A 27,395-nucleotide genomic window follows, 5' to 3' on the forward strand; every position below is an offset into this window, starting at 1 on the left:
CTTTATTTGAATTGCCTGACTTAAATTATATATTTTGTGGAATATTTATTTTGTCTGATTGCACTAATAATTTAGGTCACATGTTATAATAGGTTCACATTTATTGCTTTAAAACTGACTACACATTCTTAGATTGTTCTGTCTTTTGTGTCTTTCACACATCTATGGTGATTGGGCTAAATGAGAATAAACTGACTGGATCCCATCAGCTATTTGCAGGAAGTGATGTAGAAAGCAATAAAAGGATGGGTTGCTGAAATAAAATAAGGAGATCGTAGAGACAGTATTTTTAACATTTCTTGTCTTTAAAATGCGTGAAAAAGAAAACAACTGCTACTTTAAGAATGCTTACGGTTAATGTATATTTAATGGTGCAAATCTTTCATAGAAAGAATGAAGAAAGTAAATCTATTTCATGTTTTGCCTTGGCTCATTTGTTACATTTGTTTTCATCAGATTAGCTTTAATGGTTACTCAGTTTTGAGAAGATTTTTACTTTTGTCCCTTTTCATTTTTGAAATATTTTCTATTATAGGAGTGACATCCTTTCTCTGGGATTGTTATTTGATCACTCTTTCCACTTCGGATCCTTACAAAAATGAGCTGGACTTGTATCTGCCCTGAAATGCAGAGGCAGAATAAACCTTTTACTGCTTAGTATTCATCGTATTAAGGGCCTACTTATTCAGAAATAAGGCAGGCAGCTAGCAATAACCACATTATTCATGATGCAAAAATTCTTGTGTAGTCTTATATTCCTATTGCCCACCAGCTGTGCACAGTGTTCCCACTAATGTAAATGGGAGTTGTTTGTGAACAATGGGTAGTATATGGCATGCCGAATGCACCTTGTGGCAGGTTCCTCATAATACTTCCTCTGGTGCAAGGCCTTGATATGGCCCAAAGGCAGAGCTTGTAGTGTGCCAGTGCATAGGTTACAAAAACCGTACTGTTGAGTGAATAACCGTATTTTTATTTCTAATGAGCTATGCCAAAGTGCATTTTTGAAGATAAGTTATTAATATGAAAACATCTTACAGACTGTTTATTAAATCACCTAAGAGCTAGATTTATTACAGTTGCAGGTTAATCGTTTGTTTGCATTTTAATTTGTGCATCATAAAACAGTTTATAATCTGAACTCTGGCAGAATTCAGACTTCAGTTTCTCGTGTGTTCACTGTTAGGAGTTTGCATTTCCTGGCTTTGTGTTTGCTTTGGACTGGTGCTTGATAGTTGTATCAAGGGGATTAAAAAGTCAGCAGAAAAAAAAGTAGAAACTTTGAATATGGAAGTGGAGGGTACATATTCTGTAAAAGTTTCCTGCATCCCATATCTCCCATTGGCCGGGAACGGCGAACCATGGCCACTGGGAGCTGTGGGCGGTCATGCAAATGTAAACAAACGGTATGGTGGCCCGCCAGTGGATTACCCTGACGGGCCGAAGGTTGCCCACCACTGAGTGAGATAGCTTGTGGAGAGCAGTATAGTTCATGGAGGGAAATAAAGCTTTGCGAACCAAGTTAGTTATTTCAAAATTAAGAAATAAATGCAAGTAAGAATCTCCTGTTTACATGTATAGCAGTTTTTATTTTAAAAAAATCACATGCCTGATAAACAGCTGTTGATCATGTGCCTTTTTCAGCAGCTGTTTCTCATTTTTTTCTAAATTGTAATAAGCCAAGTATCCCATCTGAGTAATAAGAATGTCAAACCCTGGAAATTCACTTGGCTAGATTAGGTTATGGGCTTACACAAAGATCACGTTCTTCAGCATAAAGAGAACAAAAATAATCGGAGGAGTGAAATCCCAGTGTAAGAATGTTGGCTAGGAAATCGACCTAAACAATAATCATAAGCACTATATTCTGCATGTGTGTTCCCTGCCAATCCACCTCTCCATGTGTTCTGGTGAGGATAAAGTACTAGTCCTTTCAAGAAGCAGTAACCACCCTCGCTCCCAAGTAAAATACCCAGTATATTATATATGCAATTCAGCATACATCAAACTATCAAATTGAGAGACAGCACTGTAAAAAGACCTTTTAATGTCACACTTAGAATATTCTTTTTCAAGTTCACCCTTATTTAGGAAATTATTACCACTAAATTGACTTTAAATAATTCTATTGCTTTTCACATAATTTTTTCAATATTTACATGTTGGAGACATATTAGTCAGACTTGAACTGTGTTCCTTAGAAAAAAGAACACGGATGATTTCACTGAGATCTCTAAGATCCTGAAAGGAACAGATTGATTCTGATAAGCTGCTTGAGACAGTTACTATTTTGAAAGCAAGAGGTCATGGACTCAGCCTGAGGAAGGGACTAGCATAGCATATAAATAGTTTAAGCAGAATTTCCTCATACACAAGCTGGTTGGAATAGGAAACAAACTGCCAAAGTTAATGGAGTAAACTAACTTGGCTGAGAGCTGAAGACATGTTTTGAATACTAGGAAGTGCTGATATAGATACTAACTGGATTTTTGGGACACAATTTAATACTGGGTATATTTTATTTCTTAGTTCTCTATACTTTTTCCCCTTTCTATGTGCCCTACTTAGAGGTAAAAAGAAAAGGAGTACTTGTGGCACCTTAGAGACTAACAAATTTATTTGAGCATAAGCTTTCGTGAGCTATAGCTCACTTCATCGGATGCATTTGGTGGAAAATACAGAGGGGAGATTGATATGTGCCACAAGTACTCCTTTTCTTTTTGCGAATACAGACTAACACGGCTGCTACTCTGAAACCTACTTAGAGGTGTTATCTTGGTTCTTTTATCAAGTGCAAAGTATCAAAGTTACGAAGTAGTGCTGAATTTGCTGTCATTTTATATGAGGGAGATCAAGTTCTTAAAGGAGGAGATTATCTCAGAATTTCACTGATATCAATGTGAAGGATTGTTACAGATCAAGGGTAGAATGTGGACTCGATGTACTAACTAAACTTTGAGCTATCATTGTTTATTATCTGTTCTGCGCTTTGACATATTCTGTATCGCACAGTGAGAAAATGTTTTCTCCATTAGGACCAGTGCTATTTCAGCCCTATATTTCCCTTCCTTCATAACCCTGCTTTTTTTCTTTGCACGTGCCCTCTTTTCTTTCCTCTGCGCTTTATCCCCTGCAGCAACTCCCTCCTTGGCTTCATTCCTGTCCCCCTTCATAATCCATTCACTGAACTGGTGAGAGATGAAATAAGTAACGTTGTCAGTTCAAGTGTTCTTGTTGGATTTTTGAGTTAACACTCAAATGAAGTTAATGGGGGTAGAAGAGTTCACAGCTCTCGGTGTCATTGTTTCAAATTGTCTGCAGACTCTGGAAGCCAATGTTGTTTTAGTTACACTTTTGTTACTCATTTTGCTTACATAACATTTTCAAGTGTTGCTTTGCCAAAAAAAAGGATTGCATTCTGCAGAATCTAAAAATACCACGTGGGTCACAAAAATATACAAAATGTTTTGGTGACGGACACCTTTGCTATAGATACTGTCTGACTGTTGATGGAAGAGAAACAGAGACTTCTTCACTCATGCCACTTTTTGCAGCTGGCAGTAGTCACTTTTCAGACACCTTCTGAAGAGGCAGAATTTGATGGCCTTAAGAGGAACAAAGAATTTTGCAGTGACTAAATATGAACCTGCAGCCTTTGATCTGTTAAGTGTGTTTAAATACACAGTTTACTTTAACTTAAAATGTCTTTAATATAAATAGAAAATGTATAGGTTTCATGTTGCTACTAAAAAAAATTCCCATTTACTGCTGATGGCTATATGTGTCAGCTTTACTAGCTGTAGAGTTGCCTTGTTAGGAGGTAACTTGGAAATAATTCTCAAGCCAGTGGTTTCCAGTCTTTGTTCCCGCTATGAGTTATGCAGGGTCTGACCCTTGAGCCAGGGCTGGAACACACCAGATAGCACTTTTGCCGGATGGAGTATGCCATTTTTTCCCCTCAAAATGGCGTCCTCCATACAGCGTGACTGCACATGCACTGTGTGTGAGAGGTGACACTAGCAGGGACATTCCCATGTTGACACGGGCGGGGTGTTGTGGTAGTACTGGAAATGAAAGGGTCCAGGGCACTTAGTAAGATGCCAAAGGGATCCTGGGGAAAGAAGTTTGGGAATCACATGGTTAGGCTGTGTCTACACACAAGCGCCACAGCAGCAGAGCTACAGTGCTGCAACTACGCCTCTGTAATGCTCATATCTTAGGGTATGTCTACACTACAAAATTAGGTCGAATTTATAGAAGTCAGTTTTATAGAAAGTGTTTTTAAACAGTCGATTGTGTGTCCCCCCACACCAATGCTCTAAGTGCATGTAGTCGGCGGAGTGTGTCCACAGTACCGAGGCAACCATTGATTTCCGGAGCATTGCACTGTGGATGGCTATCCCACAGTTCCCGCAGTCTCCACCGCCCATTTGAATTCTGGGTAGAAATCCCAGTGCCTGATGGGGCTAAAACATTGTCGCGGGTGGTTCTGGGTACATACCGTTCCCTCCCTCCCTCCCTCCGTAAAAGCAAGGGCAGACAATCGTTCTGCGCCTTTTTTCTTGAGTTACCTGTGCAGATGCCATACCACGGCAAGCATGGAGCCTGCTGAGCTAACCGTCACCGTATGTCTCCTGGGTGCTGGCGGACGTGGTACTGCATTGCTACACAGCAGCAGTTTATTGCCTTTTGGCAGCAGACAGTGCAGTATGACTGGTAGCCGTCGTCGACGTCGTCCTGGGTACTCTTTTAACCGGGCGCCTGGGAAAACATGGGAGTGACTCAGCCAGGTCATTTCCCTTGTTTCGTCTCATGGCGATTGAGTCCTACCGGCAGTGCACTGTCTTTTAATCTGTAGCTAGCAGAAGATGATGACCAGCAGTCATACTGCACCGTCTTCTGCCGAGCACCCAGGAGATGACGATGGCTAGCAGTCGTACTGCACAGTCTGCTGCCAGCGTGATGTATAAAGATAGATGAGTGGCTCAAAACAAGAAATAGACCAGATTGTTTTGTATTCATTTTCTCCCCATCCCTTCCTCCCTCCCTCCCTCTGTGAAATCAACGGCCTGTTAACCCCAGGTTTGAATTCTATCCTTGAGGTTTTGAGTTCTATCCTTGAGGTGGCCATTCAGTTTCTTGCAAAGCCACCCCCTTTGTTGATTTTAATGCCCTGTAAGCTGACCCTGTAAGCCATGTCATCAGTCGCCCCTCCCTCCGTCAGGGCAACAGCAGACAATCATTCCGCGCCTTTTTTCTGTGCAGACGCCATACCACGGCAAGCATGGAGCCCGCTCAGATCACTTTGGCAATTAGGAGCACATTAAACATCACACACATTATCCAGCAGTATATGCAGCACCAGAACCTGGCAAAGTGAAACCGTGCGAGTAGGTGACATCAGCATGTTACGAGAGTGATGAGGACATGGACACGGACACAGACTTCTCTCAAAGCATGGACCCTGGCAATGTGGGCATCATGGTGCTAATGGGGCAGGCTCATGTGGTGGAACGCCGATTCTGGGCCTGGGAAACAAGCACAGACTGGTGGAACCGCATAGTTTTGCAGGTCGGGGACGATTCCCAGTGGCTGCGAAACTTTCGCATGCGTAAGGGCACTTTCATGGAACTTTGTGACTTGCTTTTCCCTGCCCTGAGGCGCAAGAATACCAAGATGAGAGCAGCCCTCACAGTTGAGAAGCGAGTGGCAATAGCCCTGTGGAAGCTTGCAATGCCAGACAGCTACCGGTCAGTCGGGAATCAATTTGGAGTGGGCAAATCTACTGTGGGGGCTGCTGTGATGCAAGTAGCCAACACAGTCAAAGATCTGCTGATATCAAGGGTAGTGACCCTGGGAAATGTGCAGGTCTTAGTGGATGGCTTTGCTGCAATGGGATTTCCTAACTGTGGTGGGGGCCATAGACGGAACCTATATCCCTATCTTGGCACCAGAGTACATAAACCGCAAGGGGTACTTTTCAATAGTGCTGCAAGCACTGGTGGACCACAAGGGACATTTCACCAACATCAACGTGGGATGGCCGGGAAAGGTACATGACGCTCGCATCTTCAGGAACTCTGGTCTGTTTCAAAAGCTTCAAGAAGGGACTTTCTTCCCAGACCAGAAAATAACGGTTGGGGATGTTGAAATGCCTATAGTTATCCTTGGGGACCCAGCCTACCCCTTAATGCCATGGCTCATGAAGCCATACATAGGCAGCCTGGAGAGTAGTCAGGAGCTGTTCAGCTACAGGCTGAGCAAGTCCAGAATGGTGGTAGAATGTGCATTTGGACGTTTAAAAGCACGCTGGCTTTACTGACTCGGTTAGACCTCAGCAAAACCAATATTCCCACTGTTATTACTGCTTGCTGTGCGCTCCACAATATCTGTGAGAGTAAGGGGGAGATGTTTATGGCAGGGTGGGAGATTGAGGCAAATCGCCTGGCTGCTGGGTATGCACAGCCAGACACCAGGGCGGTTAGAAGAGCACAGGAGGGTGCGGGGCGCATCAGAGAAGCTTTGAAAACCAGTGTCATGACTGGCCAGGCTACGGTGTGAAAGTTCTGTTTGTTTCTCCTAGATGAAATCCCCCACCCCTTGGTTCACTCTACTTCCCTATAAGCTAACCACCCTCCCCACCTCCCTTCGATCTCCGCTTGCAGAAGCAATAAAAGTAATTGTTGCTTCACATTCATGCATTCTTTATTAATTCATCACACAAATAGGGGGGATAATTACCAAGGTAGCCCAGGAGGGGTGGTGGAGGAGGGAAGGACAAGGCCACACAGCACTTTAAAAGTTTAAAACTTATTGAATGCCAGCCTTCTGTTACTTGGGCAATCCTCTGGGGTGGAGTGGCTGGAGGCCCTCCGACCATGTTCTTGGGCGTCTGGGTGAGGAGGCTATGGAACTTGGAGAGGAGGGTGGTTGGTTACACAGGGGCTGTAGCGGTGGTCTGTTCTCCTGCTGCCTTTCCTGCAGCTCAACCATACGCTGGAGCATATTAGTTTGATCCTGTAGCAGCTTCAGCATTGAATCCTGCCTCCTCTCATCACGCTGCCACCACCTTTCAGCTTCAGCCCTCTCTTACTCTCTTCAGCCCGCCACCTCTCCTCCCGGTCATTTTGTGCTTTCCTGCACTCTGACATTGTCTGCCTCCACACATTCGTCTGTGCTCTGTCAGTGTAGGAGGACAGCATGAGCTCAGAGAACATTTCATTGCGAGTGCGTTTTTTTTTTGCCTTCTGATCTTCGCTAGCCTCTGGAAGGAGAAGATCCTGTAATCCTTGAAACACATGCAGCTGGTGGAGGGGAAAAAAAGGGACAGTGGTATTTGAAAAGACACATTTATAGAACAATGGGTACACTCTTTCACGGTAAACCTTGCTGTTAACATTACATACATAGCACATGTGCTTTCGTTACAAGGTCGCATTTTGCCTCCCCCCACCACGTGGTTAACAGCGGGGAACATTTCTGTTCAGCCATAGGCAAACAGCCCAGCAGGAATGGGCACCTCTGAATGTCCCCTTAAGAAAAGCACCCTATTTCAACCAGGTGACCATGAATAATATCACTCTCCTGAGGATAATACAGAGAGCTAAAGAACGGATGTTATTTGAATGCCAGCAAACATACACGGCAATGCTTTGTTCTACAATGATTCCTGAATACGTGCTACTGGCCTGAGTGGTAAAGTGTCCTACCATGGTGGATGGAATAAGGCTGCCCTCCCCAGAAAGCTTTTGTAAAGGCTTCGGGAGTATATCCAGGAGAACCACGAATGCCAGGCAAATTAATCATTAAACATGCTGGCTTTTAACCTTGTATAGTATTTTAAAAGGTACACTCACCAGAGGTCCCTTCTCCGCCTGGTGAGTCCGGGAGGCAACCTTCAGTGGGTTCAGGGGGTACTGCTCCAGGTCCAGGTGAGACACCGTTCTGGCTGTCAGGAAAACCGGTTTCTCTTCTTGCTTGTTTGCTGTGAACTATCTACAACCTCATCATAACTAGTCTTCCTCGTCCCCAAAACCTGCTTCCGTGTGCCTCCATCTCCATTGAAGGAGTCAAACAACACGGCGGGATAGTGGTGCCTGAACCCTCTAAAATGGCATTGCAGCTCATCATAGAAGCAGCATGTTTGGGGCTCTGACCCGGAGCGGCCATTCGCCTCTCTGGTTTTCTGGTAGGCTTGGCTCAGCTCTTAAGTTTCACACGGCACTGCTTCAGGTCCCTGTTATGGCCTCTGTCTTCATGCCCTGGGAGATTTTCACAAATGTTTTGGCATTTCGAAAATTGGAATGTAGTTCTGATAGCACGGATTCCTCTCCCCATACAGCGATCAGATCCCGTACCTCCCGTTCGGTCCATGCTGGAGCTCTTTTGTGATTCTGGGACTCCATCATGGTCACCTCTGCTGATGTCCTCTGCATGGTCATCTGCAGCTTGCCACACTGGCCAAACAGGAAATTGAAATTCAAAAGTTCGTGGGCCTTTTCCTGTCTACCTGGTCAGTGCATCTGAGTTGAGAGTGCTGTCCAGAGCAGTCACAATGGAGCACTCTGGGATAGCTCCCGGAGGCCAATACTGTCTAATTGCGTCCATAGTACCCCAAATTTGACCCAGCAAGACCGATTTCAGTGCTAATCCCCTTGTCAGGGGTGGAGTAAGGAAATCGATTTTAAGAGCCCTTTAAGTCGAAAAAAAGGCTTTGTCATGTGGACGGATGCAGGGTTAAATCGATTTAACGCTGCTAAATTCGACCTCAGTGCCTAATTAGACAAGGGCTTAAATGTTTCCTTTTCTTGATGGAAGGTGTTTTACAATGATGTAGTTAATCCATCTCTTCCATCGACCTAGTTGGGTCCATGGTGAGGGCTTGCTCTCCCCCCACCCTCACTCACTTTCACCAGGCAGGGGTTGGGGTGTGGGCTGGGGCTGAGGGGTTCTGAGTGTAGGAGGGGGCTTCAGGCTGAGCCTGGGGTAGGGGGGTTGGAGTTCAGGAGGGGTGCAAGGTGCAGACTCTGGGATTTTGGGTGTGGGAGGGAGCTCAGGTCTGGGGCAGGGAGTTGATGTGCAGGAGGGAGTGCGGGCTCTGGGAGGGAGTTTGGGTGTGGGAGGTGGCTCAGGCCTGGGGTTTAGGGTTCGGGGGGTGAGGGCTCTGGCTGGGGGTGCAGGCTCTGGGTTGGGGCTGGGGATAAGGGGTTCAGAGTGCAGGAGGCGGCTCAGGGCTGGGGCAGGGGGTTGGGCTGTGGGATGGGTGAGAGATCTGGGAGGGAGTTTGGGTGTGGGAGGCGGCTCAGGGCTGGGGAAGAAGGTTGGGATGTGGGAGGGGGTGAGGGGTGTGGGCTCCTGCCGGCAGCACTTACATCAGGCGGTTCCCAGAAGCGACCAGCATGTCCGGCTCCTAGGCTCAGGGTCAGCCAGGTGGCTCACGCACTGCCCCCCGCAGCTCCCTTTGGCAGCGATACCTGGCCAAGGGTAGTTGCAGAGTCGGCACTCGGGGAAGGGGTAGCGTACAGAGACCCTTGCCACCCTTGCACTTAGGAGCTGCTGCCGGACATGCCAGCCCCTTCCAGGAGCCATGTAGAGCCAGGGCAGGTAGGGAGCCTGTCTTAGCCCAGCTGCGCTGCTGACCGGACTTGCATATTAAAATTTCCTGGATGGCTTTCTGTAGCACCGGGAGATTGAAACCGATTCCGGAAGACTCCCCACCAATCTGGGAGGGTTGGCAACCATAACTATGGCTCTCAGGGAGCAAAATTTTTCACAGCCCTGAGCGATGTATCTAGGTTGATATAATTATTTAGAGTAGTCTAGGCCTTAGTTAAAGTAAAAAGTCACATTTTGGTAAAAATTAGCCTTTTGAGGAAAAGCGCTCACATTGCAGACACTTTTGTCACAGAAATGAGATTTACAATAGAAAGTAAATTACTATAATTAAGATGAGTAATGCAAAGCCCAACATTTAGTCTGAGATTGAGAACACAAACACTGAGAATCTGGAAACAACACTCATAAGAATTGGGTTTTGGTCTAGCTTTAACCCAATATCCATCCTTATGTGGTCACTACATTGTTTCTATTTATTCTGTTTGTTTCATATACTTAAAGCTTTAAAATATTGATGATATAATAAAATATTCTTGCTTTTACCTCTGTGTTTACTGTAATTTACAGCTGCAGCTATTCAAATCAACAAATTATTTTAAATAAATTGGAAAATTGAATCTTGTTGCTTTGTATATTTAACCAGAAGTCAGCTTGTTAAATTGGAAAGCTGAAGTTTTTGACTGAGGATATGTCTACGCTAGAATTGTAAGTCGACCTATATTAGCTGACTTACATCCACAGCAGTAATTACTGATGGTGCATGTCCACACTACCCTCCTTGTGTCAATAGTGCACGTCTTCACCCTGAGCGCTTCCACTGACCTAATAGGGGCCTGGTCTCTCAGCTCTGCTGGCAGCTCCTTACAAGGAGACTGGCTGCATCACAGGCTCCCCCTCCCTCTGCTCCCCATTCCTTACGAAGATGTGGGGAAGCCGCCCTGGGCTTCTTAACTCCCCGTTCCCCTCCGGGAATTGGGGGGAAGCTGCTTGGGGCTTCTCGCCTCCCCGTTCCCCACTGGGAGCCAGGCAGCCTTTTCAATTTAAGGGCTCAGGGAGCCGTGAAATTGACAAGGCTGCCTGGCTCCCAGCAGAGAATGTGCAGTGGGGGTGGGGTGGGGGGACCACCTGAGCGTCTCACCCTGGCTTCCAGCTCAGAGTGGGGTCCAGCTGCTGGGCTTCTTGCCCTAGCTCCTAGCTGGGAGAAGGGTCCAGCTTCTCAGCTTTCCAGGAGAGTGGGGTGCAGCTGGGCTTGGCTTCCCAGCTTTCTTGTCAATTTCAGGCAGGAGCTGCCCTGAAATTGACAAGACAGGATGTAAGTAACACAGTGTCTATGCAGACACTGCATCGCCCTAACTACACCGACATAAGCCTTATGCTTCTCGTGGAGGTGGAGTTATGTTGATGTAGTAGGGCACTTACGTTAACTGGAGGAAGGCTGTAGTGTAGACACTGACATAATTAGGTCGACTTAAATTGACTTACGTGAACCTAACTCTGTAGTGTAGACCTTGCCCTGAATGTACAGTATATGCTCTGCCACACTAGATTCTGAATGTCTCCTCTTTATTCACAGGTCAGGTGTAGTACAGATCACTGAAGTGATTATATGTCCATGTACTTCATGAGATCTAAGGAAACTACTCCTCAGAATGAAGTGTTTCAGTTTACATGCTGCTTCAGTTATATATCTATATGCAGACAATGCAAACTAGGGTAAGTGCTATCAGAACTTGCGGGCTTTGATGTAGAAAACATTTACTTCATATATTTTAATTGTCAGTTCTCTTAACTAGTAACAGCCAAATAAAATTTTAAGAATACCTTCACTCTTGTGCTCGCTATCTTTTCTTTATGTTAAATATTATTTCCATGCTAATCCATGAGAAGACTTAAGAAAATAAGGGTTGAGGCTGTGATAGTGGAATGCAGTTCCTTTTCAATCAAGTTTCCTGATGTAAATTAATTTTTCAACATTTGAAGACATTTACTTAATTTACGGGAATCTGTAGTGCTGTCTGGCTGTCCTATTAGGATTAGCACTATGTTCTCTGATTTTTAGTATATCAATCACTGTCGTTGTTGTTCAGTTAAAAGATGAAAATACTAAAATACAGTACATTCTCCCTACTGTGTGGAAGCAGTTCATTGGATTGTATGATGCATACTGTAAACTAGATAGCTGAAGTGCCCAACTATTTAGAAATTACAATTTAAAATTCAAACTTTAATATTTAAAATTTAAAATTCTATTTAAAATTATTATTCTATAATAATAATTATTATTCTATAGAATTTGAGTGAATTTCTACTTTGGTATCCATGCTGACTGCATATATTAACACTTATGTTTTGCTTTTTTTTATAGTTTGTTCTTCCTAATTGGATTTTTCCAGTTCTGTTGGATGTTTACTATAGCTATGGCAACAAGAGTAGAGATCAACTCTGCTCTAGCATCCTTAACAACAATACCTGATTTAAATGAATTACAAGTGAGGATAAAACACAACGCACCTACAGCAACCCTCTTTTGGATGCAAGTAATAAGGCTGGTCTACCTTCTAATCCTTCAACACCAATAATTCTTGAAGAAAAAAACAAATCTGGGAGTACTTGGAGACCAGCAACTATGCCTACTCCTGGATCAAGGCCAAGGCTTTCTCCAAAGCCATTTTCTAAGGATAAACTTTCAGATACTTTTGCGAATGTGAAACCTCCTGTTACAGCTCTCAAACCAAATAATTTTGTCCCCAAGTTCTCTGTGTATGGACAGCCTACTGAAGAAATGACATCTGCTAAGGTGTTAAGTGGAGATGTGCCTCTATTAGTAGATCAAAAACTAATTGAAAATGAAAGTAAAGGCAACAATGAATTAGTCACAAATGTGACCTTTTATTCCAGTCCCAGCAGAAATACTGTGATTCTTTTTGAAACAGCTAGCACTGAGCAATCCAAGGTAAATTTAACACGAGGTAAAATATCTGTTGATGAGCATAGAACACTTGGCACTATACAGACAAAGAGTGGCAATGTAACGCAAAGCCTGAGATGATCTCTCAGCTGGTCTGTGACTTCCAGAAACCTGAAGGTGGTCTGCATAGGCAAATATCTTTTTCATCAGTCCCCAGACCAGTCCCTGGAATCCTCACCAATCTGATGAAAAAAAACGACACACGTGAAGATCCTATAGGTGAGAGAACCAAAGACGTTGCAAAATATGCCAACAGCGAAGTTGGCTTATTAACTGAAGTGCAACGAAAGCTAAACCATAGACCAGTATCTGCTATTTTTCTGGAATCATTAAAAGATCAAAAGTGTAGCAATTTGGAAGCCTCCGAAGAAAAATCTCCAACAGAGAAATCATGGGTTAGAAAACCAAGGCCTTTGTCCATGGATCTAACTGCCAAATTTGAAAATAAAGACTCTGTATCTCTGTGCAGGAAAACTTGTCCATCTGATGCGATTAAGGAGAATGTACCAGGAATTCACTTCACTGACACAGGCTCTCAAGAACAGTCTGAAATGAGGCCTAAAGCTGAAGAAATAGAACTGAATAAAGGTGATCCCTCCAAATCAAATCTGAAATGTAACAATCAGGACATTGACTTTCTTGATGTTAAAAACAAATCTAGTGAGCAAAACCAGAATGTCTTTCCAAAAGATTTAGACTCATCCAGCCCAAACTATACAAAAGACTCGATACAGATCTCTGCAAAAGATAAAAAATACCCTTGGGAAACTAAACAGAAATCTAAAGATGAACAAATGAGAAAAAATTGACATTGTAACTAACTTACATGAATCAGAAAAACACAAGGGGATGGCTAATAACAAAAGCAAAACAATTAAAGAAGTGGAAATATTGGATCAAAAGGAAACTTCCAGAGTTTTAGCCAGTGCAAACTCTACAGATTCCTTAAAAAAAGAAAACAAGACCTTGAGGGGGAGCGTTAAAAAACACATCCGTTTGTTTGCTGGCTCAGAAAGTAGCATTACTCCAATGGATACTGAGCCTCTCCCGGCAGCCACTGAGAGGGAAAACAGAAATGTGAACATCCAACAGAGAATAGAGAACTGACAACAGAAATACAGATGTTAAACCAGGAAATCTACGCAGATCACTCAAATCACAACCACTTTCTGCAGACTTAACAAAGAAGTAAGTTACAGAAGAGACATTTAATACTCTCTACTTTTCAAGTTTTCAATTAGTACAAATAAAAAAAATCAGATATCACAGTTCCTCACTTGTAATCTTCAACATAATTTTTCTTAGAATTCTGCTTAATCCGTTGCTCATAATTTATCTTGATAGTGGCTGCAAAAATACGCTGTCAGTAATATTAATTCTTGCATGCTATTTTAGCAGTCTCTCAATACTGCTTGAGTTTTATTTACATGTTTTGAAATCCAGGTATGAATAATATAGCTCACGCTGTCATGTATTTTCAAAGATTCAAACTATAACCAGAGTTTTTATTTGTTTAATGTGCTCTTTTCACTTCCATTGTGTTAGCCTTACTATTTGCTTTTATTTTATTTTCAAAAATACTTATAAATTTTTTTTTTTTGCATTTGGCACAAATTAAGGTAGATCTTTATCAGTGTCACCTCAGTGACACTATCTACTATCAGGTTTTGCGCCAGATGGGAATTTATTTCACCTTAATATCAAGGTCCACAGATCCATGATTCTGCATCTTTTTCTGGAGGAAGCAGGGAAGAAGATGAGGAGAGCTGTCACTGCAGGGCAGGGCTTAAGTGCCTTCCAGCTGATGTTTTGCCTGTTTAGAGCAGGCAGACACTGCAGAGATCTGTGGTGTAGACTGCTGCAATGATGAGTGTGGGATAAGAGCCTGAACCAAATAGAATTCAACATAACAGTAAAGTTTATGCAAGAGACGATGGGAACTTTCAACCCATTTTTCAGTAGTCTACTAACTAAATATGTCCTAAATTCTAGAACATTTTTTCCAAGATAGAAAATAAACTATATCTAGCTTGTTAACTGTAGAGAAGGTTTGGGCTTTTCTCTGCCAATAGTTCAGGCATACATAAATCATTGAATCAAGATAAGATTTGTGCTCTGAATAGTTATTTCTCCAATCGCATTTATAAGAGAAATTAATTGGAGCATTTTAAAATTATATGAAAAGAAATAGTCAAATATTTTGCATTTGAAAAATGCATATTGGGCAACTAACTAAAGTCATTTAATGTCATCCATACTTAAAAGAAATAACAAATTTCTGCAACAGGTTTTCAAGCCCAGCATCAACCAATGAAATTAAACCTGAGAAACCTACTGAATTGAATAGTGATGTTACTAGTGAAACACAAGAAAATCAAAAGGTAAGAAAGTGGCCCTAACAGACTTGGTCTTCCAAACAGAATTGTAGTTATAATTTATATAGCACTATGCTGTGTCACATATGGCTATAGAAAGCAACGAGTTAGAAACTGCCATTGTGAGTATTAAGAATAGCATAATCTTAATAAGCTTACCTGGGTAATTCCTTCTTTAGGCTACCCTGGTAATGTACAGAAATCATGTACATGTTCAGTTAATATATATGTATGCAAAACTATAGACAATGACAATAGCCTTACACATATTAACTTCTTATGAAACTTCCAAAGTGTCCTGTATTAATTCAAGCTTTTATAATATATCATTACAGTAAACATGCTTTGTGTTTTTACCAACCCCTCCTGTAACATTTAATTCTAATGGTCTATGACAACACAGGGCTACATAAAGAATCTGGAGTGTCTTATTCTGGCCGCTTTTAAAAATTGATGAATATACAATAACTTAGTTTCTAAGTATAATACTTAAGTTGTGCAAAATATAACTTTTCTGCTTAAAACTATAAAATTGTGGTGTATATGAAGATTTAATATTGTTATTTTAGGCATATTTTTCCTGAGTCCCTTGATGTTTGGGCCTGGGTTTTTTTCTTCTTATCTGATTCAGTCCTGATTACAACACGGTAGTACTTAAAAGAAAAACGCCAATTTGATATAAGAGTCTAATGAGTCAATTTTGAAGAAGAGTAATTTAACAATGAACAAAAATCCAAATTTTACTTTAACTCTTTTGGTTAATGGGAAGCTACTCTCTTCACAAGTTGACCTAAAGTAGCACTGAATAAATTTGCTTTGCCAATTAAAAAAAACTCAGGAAATCAGAAAGTTTAAAAGATTTATAAATAAATTCCACAGTATTAATTTTTTTAATTCATTGAACTAAAACCTTTAAAAAAAAAGTTTAACTGAAAATTTTAGAACTAATTTTTTTTTCAGTGCTTTCATAGGGCAGAAAGACTTCTTCTATTTATCATCATGTACTCCCACAGTGAAAATTACTAAAATGTAGCCCATATTGCGACAATAGATAAAATCACTGAATGTAGATACTGGAAGTATCAGGTCTCCCTAAAATTGTTTTGAAAATACACAGGTGCATCCCCAAATCTGTTTAATTTGGATTTTCTTTAACACCATTCCTCTTCTAACAGTGGCTCAGGATGTGAAGTGTTCTCAGAATTGCTTGCCCCCCCCCCCACAGCCAGTAGCAGCTGTTCTTCATTATTTCCTCAAACTGCAATTCTTGATTATTTTTTATTCCTAGCCGTTATTAAAGTGTTCTTTGCCATAATATCTGTGTGTCTCAAACAAGAATGAATTAATCCTTGCCACATGTTGATGAGAGAATTATTTCCCTTTTTAAAAAGAAAAATTAAGATACAGAAAGGTTATGTGATTTGACCATGGTTACACAGGAAGTCAGTGGCAGAACTGAGGATGGAAGTCAGATCTCCTGAGTCCTACCCCTGTGGCTCAGGAAGACCATCTATCTTTCTACTTACTTCTTTCTACTAGCAAGTTCTGACAATCATTCATGAGCCTTCTATCCCTTACTGGGTTATACCGAAGATTCCTGAGGTCTCTTGCATGGCAGTATGGAGTACTAATCATTTATTCATTTAGCTAGCCAGTAATATCATTTATTTTGGTAAAAGCTGGCTTTTACAAAATATGGTATAACTATTCATATTCTACTGTATTTTGTGTGGCAGTACCTTTTCTGGAGTATAACTTGGTTTGAAGTAATCACTGCAGATTAAAATGTACCATGAAAGTCTGAACCCAGGAATTATTCATGCATTTAATTTTAATTTGTTATATTAAAAACAATCAAATGGTAAGATATTCTGATGTAAAGAGGACTTTTCCTAGGGTTTGCAAGTTTACCTTAGACCAATATTTGAATCTGTTAGTTTTCTTAGGGAATTTGCGTGTGCGTGTGTGTGTAAAATACATACTAGGTAGTATGATGTTGCAGTTCATCTTTTTTTTTTTTTTTTTAATTTGAACTGTTGAATTTTTTGTTTAAGATTAAGGAGATGAACCCTCCTCCTGGAACAGATTGTAGTGAGACCTGTGCTATTGGGAATCAGTGGAAACCACGACAGACAGTACAAATATCGGAGAAAGCTGGTCAGATCGAAAGAAAAGGAAGTTTTCTGAAAGAGAGGCAAAATTTATCTTTGCAGAGTGAAAACTCTGTGTCAGCCAAAAATAACTTTGAAAAAAAATTGAAACCCACCACTCCTGCAGAAAATGCACATTTAAAAACTGTCCGAGCCACCATGTTTGACCACAATGTCCAGAGGCATAATGTTGCTGCTGGTCACCCTGTAATTGATCCTACACGAAAGCTGACTAATGAATTTGAAGGCAAATATGATGTTGTGACTTTGCTAAGCCATAACAGAAGATCTGGGATGGAAAAAAAATTACAGGAGAAAACTAGTTCAAAGAGAGAGTGTCACAGTCAGTCTGATTTATCAGGATATGTAGCAGATGCAGAAAAATGTGGAAAAACAATTTATCTAAATGAAGGCAAGAAAATTTCTCATGCAGTTCCAGTGGAAAAACATTCTTCATCTGAGAAATGTGAAAAACCCACTCCTAAGCATGTAGAGGACTCTCTAATTTACCATCGAATAGAGCCAAGATATGAAATCCTTCAGACTTTTGGTGAAAGAGCACTTAGTGAAGCTATTGCAGTAGTACCTGAAGATAAGGCTGTGACACTCAGAACTAGAAAATCTTCTGTGAAAGAGAAGAGAAAACCTGATGGGAATGTCTTACATCCTGATCAGCTGTGTGGGCTAGATAATAAAACTGACCCCTTGAAAGAAGGTAGTTTTATTTCAGACACTAAAGACATGTTGGACACTTCTACAAAAAAGTTTACTTTTAGAGAACCTAAAGATGTCTTCCACAGCAAATGTACTTTCCATGAACAGATAACAGAGTCCAATAAAAATCAGAGTGAACAGGTATTTATAACTGAGAAATCATCTTATGCTACAAACAAAAGTAAGGATTTAGGGATAGCAAATGAAAAAATGATACAACTGCATCCTGAAATGCAAAGAGAAAAGAATATCTCTTGCATAGATAAAACAGAGTTTTCTAATGTGACCAAATACTTTTCTGAGAGAGCTGGTATAAAACCAGTTAGGACAGATGGCTATGAATCCAGAGCTGACTTAGGTCAAGATGTTATTCAACCAGTGCCAATAAACATGGGAGTCATATTTCAGTGCCTGGGAAATAGCCAATTGTATAAACCCTCCATGGACCCGCATCCTAGCACAGAAGTAATAACTGCTGATAAAGAGAAATCCAGAGTCTTTGGATTAAGGAAATATGCAGACTCAATTTGTGTAAGAAAAGATTTAGGGTTAGATGTTGCAGCCCTTGAAATGAAAGAGACAAACTCAGATTAGTAGAACCAGAAGAAAAAGTCAGAAGAACTAGTAGTAGTGTTTCTGACCTTAAAATTTCAGAAAGGTGGCGAAGGAAGAACCTTGCCTCAGGACTCTAGCAAGCGAGAAGGAGTTATCCCACTAACTCAAGAAAGTGTCAAAAGGCTGAGTAGAACAGATTCTTTGCAATTTGATGAGGTGCAATAAAGAAGAAAAGTAAAAGATGCAAAGATGGGATAAAATCAAAGGAAGTGAACCAAACAGTTTCAATCAGTCCTGATGATTATTGAAGAAGCAGGTTTCTCCCTTTGAACCAAAGGCAACCTATTTTGCAGTTACGTATCAGATTCCTGATAAAAAAGAAGAAAGCTCTGTAAGTACTGTTAATGCAAATGAAAATAACCAAATTCCCACAGAGGTTGAAAGTGCACCAGTTAACCTGAACTCTGGTTCTTCCAGAAGGTCTAATCCTACATCTCAGCAATCCTATAAAAATGTACCGAGTACACATTGTAAAGATAAGTCCCTAGAAGCATGTGTTAACAAGCATTGGGTTAAAGAGGAAGAACAAGATATTCTAAGTTTAAAAAATATATATCCAGTGCTTGGAGAGGATGATAATAGGAGGTCTTGTGAGAGAGGGCTGGATCATGCTAAAGAGAAAACTATAGATGTTGATGCTTTCCTCTTAAAACACGGCCTGAAAAATACTATTCAACCTGATCTAAAAGATAGTGGAGGAAAAGTCTCCTCATACCATGAGCTAAAATCCACACTACACTTCAGGCATTTGCCCAAAGACAGTGAACTATTTACACAAAATAAGTTTGGGAGAAACAGTCATGATGCATTCAGAGTGAATACTGAAGATAGGTATAGATCTAGAGTTCTAGATATTGATGCTCTTATAGCAGAATATAAAGAGGAATCCATAAAGGCCAGTAACATTCAAGAAAAAAAAGATGACCAGTTCTCTGAAGATCCGAATATGTTTTATTGGAGAAGTCAAAGTACAAAAAGAATGTGCTGATAAAATTCCACACAGCTATAACTGGAAAGATGGGAAGAACTTGGATCAATCTGCTAGTATCACTAAACAAGGTACCTATGCAGAAGAACACCGCAGGCCGGAGAACTTAACTCTACATGAAAACAGCAAAGAGAAACTGGAGTCCTGTAGCCAAGAATGGAGTAAGCAAAAGTCCAAAGATAGAAAATTCAGTCCTCCCCCTTGGGGAAAGCCTAGTTCACTTTCGGATAAACTTACAAATTCACCTGCTGACACTACTGGTACCAGAAAAAAGACGTTTATTATTGATGAGGATCAAGGGAAGAATTTAACATCTAGGCTCCAAAGTGCAAAGTACACAAATAACAAGGTACTGCCTGCAAATCCTATTAGTGTGGACCAAAAACTGGAAGTCAGTTTAGCTTCTAATTCCTCCACCGATGGTGGTGGTAGTGGCGGTGGCTTATTACAGAAGGAATTGTTCACAAAACAGCAGTTCACAGAGATGTCTTGGATGATGACTGGCACAAAATGTAACGAGGAGCTCTGTAAATAAGAACAAAGAGAGTGCAAACAAAACCTCACATGAGAGTGACTTTTCCAATATGAAGAGCAAAGCTGAGTGGAATGACCTTACATCTGGTTTTGGAAATGCACTGCCAGATTTAAAACGATCATACTCAGAAAAGAACCATCCTGCTAAAGCAAGAGGCAGCATGCCTCTGAGTGAAGAAGCAAAGGAAAGGAGGGATCAGCCCAAATTCAGGCAAAGCTTCCCATTGGGAAGTGAAGAAAACAGACTGAAAAAGAGGAGTGCGTATCAACAAAAATCTTTCTCCCATGAAAATAAAAAGGTATTTACAAGGCAGTATTTGTTAGAGCACCTCTTATAACTATGAAAGTGATGAAGATATTTTGTCATGATTGCTTTCAATCTTGCTGTTTCTGTGCTAGAGCCAGACGCTTAGCTGGTGTAAACAGGGCTGGCCTTACCATGAGGCGAACTGAGGTGGCTGCCTCAGGTGCCAGACTGTGGGGGGGGGGGAAGGTGCCGCGAGGACCCAGAGTTTCAAAGTTTTGGACCAAGCAAGGGGGCATGGGGTCATCATTTAAGCTCTCCGCCTCAGGTGCCAAAATGTTGTGGGCCAGCCCTGGGTATAAATCAGCTTCGCTCCATTGATATTGGTACCAGCATAAGTGTATGCCAGGTGAAGATTTGGCTTTTTGATTCTTCTTTCTTTCTCTTTAATTTAAAAAATCATAGTATTATTTCTTACAGGGAATATGTCCTTTAAGAGCCAGTACTGTAGCAGATATGTAGTATCCTTTAAACAGTGGCAAATTACTTACTGACAATATTAAACTACAGCTTTCTTTTGATGTAGAAGTATTGTTTATAAGTTGTATTCTTAATGCTGTAGGCACTATTTGTTAAATCTTTATATTCACAGCTTTATAAGTCAATAAATAGAATGTGTTTTGAATCAGCATCTCAACTGGGCTGGGGTTTTTGCTTCAGTGAAGGGAAAAACTTTTTTTTAATAGATGAGTTGGTACTTTCCCTCCCCCAAACTCCCCTCCAGCTACCACTTTTGTGGTTTGTTGTTCTCTAGGTGCTGGCAGAGGGAAACCTACTAAGGGTTCTCCTAACAAAAGAATTAATGTGCATCACATGCCCATGCAGGGGTGCTGGCACTAGGCGTGCTGGGGGTCTGGCAGCACCCACTGGCTTGAAGTGGTTTACATCATATACAGGGTTTACAGTTTTGTTCAATAGCTTTCAGCATCCCCACTATAAAAATTGTTTTAATGTCTCTGTGCCCATGTAAATGTTGCATAGAGTAAAGTTTTTCTGCTTCAGTTAGCCTTCTTTGTTTTGTCTGCTTTGTGAACCAACTTCTAGCTTTCTCTGTAGTTCTCATATTTGAAGTAAACAAAGTTTTAAAGTGGTATTTTTATGTACTCCTTTGAAAAAGGACTCTGAAAAAGAATGGACCAAGCAGAATTCTGACAGATCAGGTGGGAAAGACTTGACTGTAGTTCCTATCCAGAGAAGAAGCCATAGCTTTTATAAGGACCGAAGAGCACATCACTGGACGGTAGGCTATTATTTCTTTGCATATTCCACTCATAATCAGTGTCTTTTTTGTGACATTGAAATACCAACTATTCATATATCAGAACTTCACAGCAGTAGGAGCAAATACACTTGTAACTTCATGTGCAAAATTTTACTTCAGGGTAATGTTTTTTTCCCCCATGGGTATCTTAATGCTTTCGATTTGTGTTAAATCACGCAATATATGTAAAGTGCATAATGAATTCCTTTCTAGATTTTAAAGGGACACTTTGCACTTCTACACCAATGTCTCATAAAACCTTGGATTATTAAAGTAAATTGGATTTTTAAAATTTTTTCACCAGTTACTCTTTGTCCGTGCTTGCCTTTATTTCTCAGCATGCACAATGAAAAACAGTTAAGTAACTTTCACTTTGTTTGTAGTCCGTTTTAATTTCACATTTTCAGTGATACAGTATTGGTTTTAAACACTACAGTGGTGTTTTTGTTCAAAACTGTTTCGTTGAAATTTAAAAACAAAGTTGTGGGAACGTTTCTGTTAAAATTTTAAAACCTGTTTTTACAAAATTAAATATTGGGCCATGTTGAAGTGTCCATTTAAAATAAAATGTTTGATGCATATATGCTATCAATATAAATTATTATAAAATACATGTAATATAACATGTAGTATCTGTATTCGTTAGTCAACTCAACTCAAGAGCATCTTTTTAAGGACTACAATGATGGGAGGAGTTTGAATTAAGAAGAAAAATTAGAATACATCAAGAAGAATATACACAATGTAAAAATCCAGCTGACTGCTAAATTTCTTTTTCCATTGCTTCATAAACTATTTTTTTTTACCAGTAAGTGACTCCTGCATCATTTTTAACATCATACAACTAACCCTCTAAATAGCACTGACAATTTTTTTTTTTTTTTTACAAATCTGCTTTTTCCAGAGGTTTGACACTTGACTATCTTTTTAAATAACTGGCTAAAAAAAGTTAAGATGTTCTACTAAGGACATCATTGTGCAGTGTTCCGTTTGGCAAATGGACAGCTAGGGTTCCCATGCGGTCAGATGCATCTTGCACCTACTTTCCTTTCTTGAATCATTTTCTGCTACCCTGTTGTGGGGACTTATCTACCTGCAGAACTAAGTAAAATGCCAGTTGACATGCAAAAATGAGAAATTCTATCTTGCTAAGCTGGTCAAAATAGTTTTTAATTTTGAAATTCCCCTACATGTATTTACTCTGAATTTTGCTTTTTAATCCTACTAGATGTTTAGAATTGTCCTTCACAGTTTATTGTATATTAAGAATATGTTCTTTTACATCTTTCCCTCCACGTTTCTTGATAAATGTAATAAAAAATGTCATGTCAGTTAAAAATACCCATGTTTAATAACTGGAACAAAAATAGGTTGATTTTTAAAATGACACCTTTTTGAAACTGGATTAAGAAAATCAGAAATTATATACTGTGACAGCGTTGGGCCAGATGGCTACAGGAGAGTGATAGAAGGCAGATATATTAGCCCCAGGTTAAGTAGGTCCCTTTTCCCTGGGTAAGGTAACAGGGAAGGTTCCAGAACAATCAGGAACCTTCTGGAGACAATTAAGATGACAGGCTGATTAGAACACTTGCAGCCAATCAAGAAGCTGCTAGAATCAATTAAAGCAGGCTAATCGGGGCACCTGGGTTTAAAAATGAGCTCACTTCAGTTTGCGGTGCATGTGTAAGGAGCTGGAGCAAGAGGCGCTAGGAACTGAGAGTGAGTACGCGGACTGTTGGAGCACTGAGGTGTACAAGCATTATCAGACACCAGGAGGAAGGTCCAGTGGTGAGGATAAAGAAGGTGTTGGGAGAAGGCCATGGGGAAGTAGCCCAGGGAGGAGTTGCTGTCGCACAGCTGTTCCAGGAGGCACTCTAGACAGCTGCATTCCACAGGGCCCTGGGCTGGAACCCGGAGTAGAGGGCAGGCCCGGGTTCCACCCAAACCTCCCAACTCCTGGTCAGACACAGGAGGAGTCGACCTGAACTGTGGGTTCATGAAAATGGCCAAACTGAAGGCTGCTGTGAAGCTCTAAGGCGAGCAAATCTGCCAATAAGCACAAGACCCACCAAGGTAGAAGAGGAACTTTGTCACAATACATATGGGTACATAGTACTCAGATTCTCCATGTGGCTAGTATTTGATGTTCTCATTATTCCTGTTAAGCTTCCCAATGTACAGCAGGCCACCCACTACCTCTTAGTGCAACAAATGCAAGATCCATCAAGAAGACTGTAAATCCATCTGATTCCACAATTTTAGGGAGCTTAACCCTCTAACTATTCTTGGTCCCTATTATATTCTCCAAGATCTCATCTGTATCATCATGCAGCCCTTAATCCTTTTTTATGCAGTGTTGAAACCTTTTTTATAAAATTTAAGGTCTTTACAGTTTTTTCTTTGACTTTGGAAGTCCCCTGCAGCTTCTAGTTTAATTTTCACCTGATCAAAATGGAATTCATGTATTTACATATGGTTGCAATTCACCCCATGCAGGAGGCCAGCACAAGGCCAATATACTGTTCATATCCTATTTAAGGCAATACCAAGATCTGAGAACTTCAGTATCTCAGCCAGAGGTTCTAGCCTATTGCAGAAATGGGTGGGTGAGATTCTGTGGCCTGCAGTGTGCAGGAAGTCAGACTAGATAACCTTACTGGTCCCTTTCTGTCCTTAAAGTCTGAGAGTCCAAGTTTTCTATAGGCCTTGTGCTGGCCCTTTGCAGAGAGTTGAGTTTCTTTCATATGATACCAGATTATAAAATTTTGAGCATAGGGTTGAAGTTGTGCTGTGAACTTTACCAAACCATCAGTTTCAGAGAACAGTTCCTGAAAAAACTTGCTGTGTCCTTGACCCATTGCTCAATCAGTTTTCTGTGTTTCTTCTAATGAAGATTGTTGTCCTTACACCTTTGTGCTTGGCATCTTTGTTAATCTTTATCTTAATTAAGCTGATACACCTTTTTCCTTGTTTTTAATGTGGTATTCTTGTCATGATAAGATCTGTTTTAAGGGTGAAATTCTTCCTTCTTCCCCCACCAAGCTCAAGTAAACAAGCTATTTGTCAAGATCTAAGTGTAAGTTTTGGGAGTGAATCTCCTCCTCATCTCTCAAGCTCCCAACACCACCACTTCAGGGGCAGGCAACAGGCTAAATCACTTCTCTGTGCACATGATATTGAAGGTAATCAGCTACTGAATTCAGATAACCGTGGATCCAGCATCTTTCCTTTGCTCAGAAATTCAGTGCTGCTTTCTGTAGCCTACGTGCAGCTGGCACAGAAGCAACTGCTGTGGCATGTAGGAGTAGAAGAGACTTGTGTTAGGATTGTTCAAGTATCTGATATCTCCTAAAATGTCTGGCTTTGTGAGTCTCTCCAGGAGTGAGGTTTTTACTATTTGGCTCTTGGCTCCATCCAGAGAAGTGGTTTTAAGGTCACTTTGCAGCATTACATTCTTCCCAAGTGAATAAAAGCAGCCTTTTGATACCAAGATTGCTCTTTAAACTAAGATTATAGAAGGTATAATAAAATGTAATTACTTAGTTTATGAACTGTGACCTTGTCTACATTTCTCTTTAATGAAAAGTTGCTAATTGCAATTAAAGAGGGGAAATTTTTTGGTTAGACACATTTTGCAATTTCAGATGTCTTGGATTTTTCGTTAATGAAAATCTTAGATTTTCAGCCAGTTTACTTTTCTTGAACTACATGCTATTTCTTTTTCTTCTAAGAAAGTGCTTTCGCTTTGAGATATGACTCAGTAACATGGTATAATGAGTCCATGTTTGTTCTCAATTCCATATTAAATGTGCTTAGTTCACAAACTGATTTCTAATCACCAGCCCTGCAAACTCAATGTGTGATCTGAAAATGAAGCAGAGTTATTCCCTACTTGTGCTTAATTGCCTATTGGTAAAGGTTATACAGGACAAATTCCAACCTAAATGACACCTGCAAAATCCCAATGTCCTCAGTAAACGTGCACAAGCATAACCCATCAAAACTTAATAAAGAATTCTGATATACAACAAGCGAAAGTCTACACAGTCTCTTACCTGTCTTGGGTCTTCAGGGCTAACAGGAGTAAAAACTGATTTTGGTATTGAAGTAAGGTAGAACTCAACTCTCCAGAAGCGGATCTGTTGAGTAGAGGTTCTTTTTACATTTCAGAGCAGAACTCTGCTTTAAATAATCTTATTCAGAGAATTGTAAGGACAAACTACCACCACTTCTAAAATAACAGGTTTCAGAGTAGCAGCCGTGTTAGTCTGTATTCGCAAAAAGAAAAGGAGTACTTGTGGCACCTTAGAGACTAACAAATTTATTTGAGCATAAGCTTTCATGAGCTACAGCGAAAGCTTATGCTCAAATAAATTTGTTAGTCTCTAAGGTGCCACAAGTACTCCTTTTCTTCATTTGATACTGTGAACCATACTACCGTCAGAAGGTTAGAGCCCAGTATTCATTGGTCCTGTTTGTACAATACCCCCTCATGTGGTGACTAAATGCATCACATCCATTCTAAGATCCTTGTTTGTTTGTGTAATTATTGGCAAATTCAGTGCACAGCTATGGATCACAGAGATCTGTTTGACTCTTTTTGACCACTAAGACAACTAAAAATCATTATCTGGATTCTTTCATGTAGTATTTTTAGTGAAGAAAAAAAGCCAAACTAAATTATTTTTAATTATGTCTTTGAAAAGGAATTTTTTCATATGAATTCCAGAAAACTAGAAAGTCAAGTCTTAAATATTACAATGTGAGTCTCAAACTGAATTTTATAGAATGGGCAAGGAAGCCCATAATTCAATAATTGCTTTAGGCACTGCTTTTGAGAAGGGGGTTGAAAGGATGTTAGCTGGTATCTTAAAATGCTGAGAGGTGTGGAAGGGATGGTTAGGAGTAATAACTATATTAGGAAAAAGAAAAGGAGTACTTGTGGCACCTTAGAGACTAACAAATTTATTAGAGCATAGCTTTAGCACGAAAGCTTATGCTCTAATAATTTGTTAGTCTCTAAGGTGCCACAAGTACTCCTTTTCTTTTTGCGAATACAGACTAACACGGCTGCTACTCTGAAAACTATATTAGGGAGATTTCAGAGTAGCAGCCGTGTTAGTCAGTATTTGCAAAAAGAAAAGGAGTACTTGTGGCACCTTAGAGTCTAACAAATTTATTTGAGCATAAGCTTTAGCTTTATTTGAGCATAAGCATGAGCTACAGCTAACTTCATCGGATGCATTCAATGGAAAATACAGTGGGGAGATTTAAATACATAGAGAACATGAAACAATGGGTGTTGCCATACACACTGTAAGGAGAATGATCACTTAAGGTGAGCTATTACCAGTAGGAGAGTGGGGGGGGAGAGCCTTTTGTAGTGATGATCAAGGTGGGCCAGCCATTTCCAGCAGTTGATCAGATCGTCTGAGGAACGGTGGGGGGTAATAAACATAGTTTTACTTTGTGTAATGACCCAGCCACTCCCAGTCTCTATTCAAGCCTAAGTTAATTGTATCCAGTTTGCAAATTAATTCCAATTCAGCAGTCTCTCATTGCAGTCTGTTTTTGAAATTTTTTTTGTTGAAGAGTTGCAACTTTTAGGTCTAATCGAGTGACCAAAGAGATTGGAGTGTTCTCCAACTGTTTTTGAATGTTCTAATTCTTGACGTCTGATTTGTGTCCATTTATTCTTTTACATAGAGACTGTCCAGTTTGGCCAATGTACATGGCAGAGGGGCATTGCTGGCACATGATGGCATATATCACATTGGTAGATGTGCAGGTGAATGAGCCTCTGATAGTGGGTGGCTGATGTGATTAGGCCCTATGACGGTGTCCCCTGAATAGATATGTGGACAGAGT

General features: G+C 40.6%; 2 protein-coding genes and 1 long non-coding RNA gene across 3 annotated transcripts in view; all 3 read left to right on the forward strand.

Moving 5' to 3' along the window:
- LOC122456774 overlaps nt 1–12,098 on the forward strand; it is a 39,962-nt gene extending 27,864 nt beyond the window's left edge. Inside the window, exons 2-3 of the long non-coding RNA XR_006275825.1 lie at nt 11,189–11,328; nt 11,981–12,098. This is a non-coding gene — a long non-coding RNA (uncharacterized LOC122456774). The remainder of the gene's footprint in view (nt 1–11,188; nt 11,329–11,980) is intronic.
- Nucleotides 12,099–13,537: 1,439 nt separating this feature from the next.
- On the forward strand, nt 13,538–18,617 carry LOC119843738 (uncharacterized protein KIAA1671-like). Its single transcript, XM_038373530.2, has 3 exons — nt 13,538–13,771; nt 14,871–14,964; nt 17,013–18,617. The coding sequence occupies exon 3, from the start codon at nt 17,022–17,024 to the stop codon at nt 18,414–18,416; it is 1,395 nt and encodes a 464-aa protein (XP_038229458.1). The 5' UTR covers nt 13,538–13,771; nt 14,871–14,964; nt 17,013–17,021; the 3' UTR covers nt 18,417–18,617.
- KIAA1671 (KIAA1671 ortholog) overlaps nt 17,033–27,395 on the forward strand; it is a 109,532-nt gene continuing 99,169 nt past the window's right edge. Inside the window, exons 1-2 of the mRNA XM_038373531.2 lie at nt 17,033–20,258; nt 21,381–21,503. Coding sequence (XP_038229459.1) covers nt 20,010–20,258; nt 21,381–21,503 — 372 coding nt within the window. The 5' untranslated portion in view covers nt 17,033–20,009. The remainder of the gene's footprint in view (nt 20,259–21,380; nt 21,504–27,395) is intronic.

The sequence above is a fragment of the Dermochelys coriacea genome, chromosome 15, assembly GCF_009764565.3.
Source record: "Dermochelys coriacea isolate rDerCor1 chromosome 15, rDerCor1.pri.v4, whole genome shotgun sequence".
Lineage (NCBI taxonomy): Eukaryota > Metazoa > Chordata > Testudines > Dermochelyidae > Dermochelys > Dermochelys coriacea.

Bases quoted from the DNA above. Each gene is read 5' to 3' on its own strand.
- LOC119843738 (XM_038373530.2), top strand. From the start codon at position 17,022: ATGAACCCTCCTCCTGGAACAGATTGTAGTGAGACCTGTGCTATTGGG.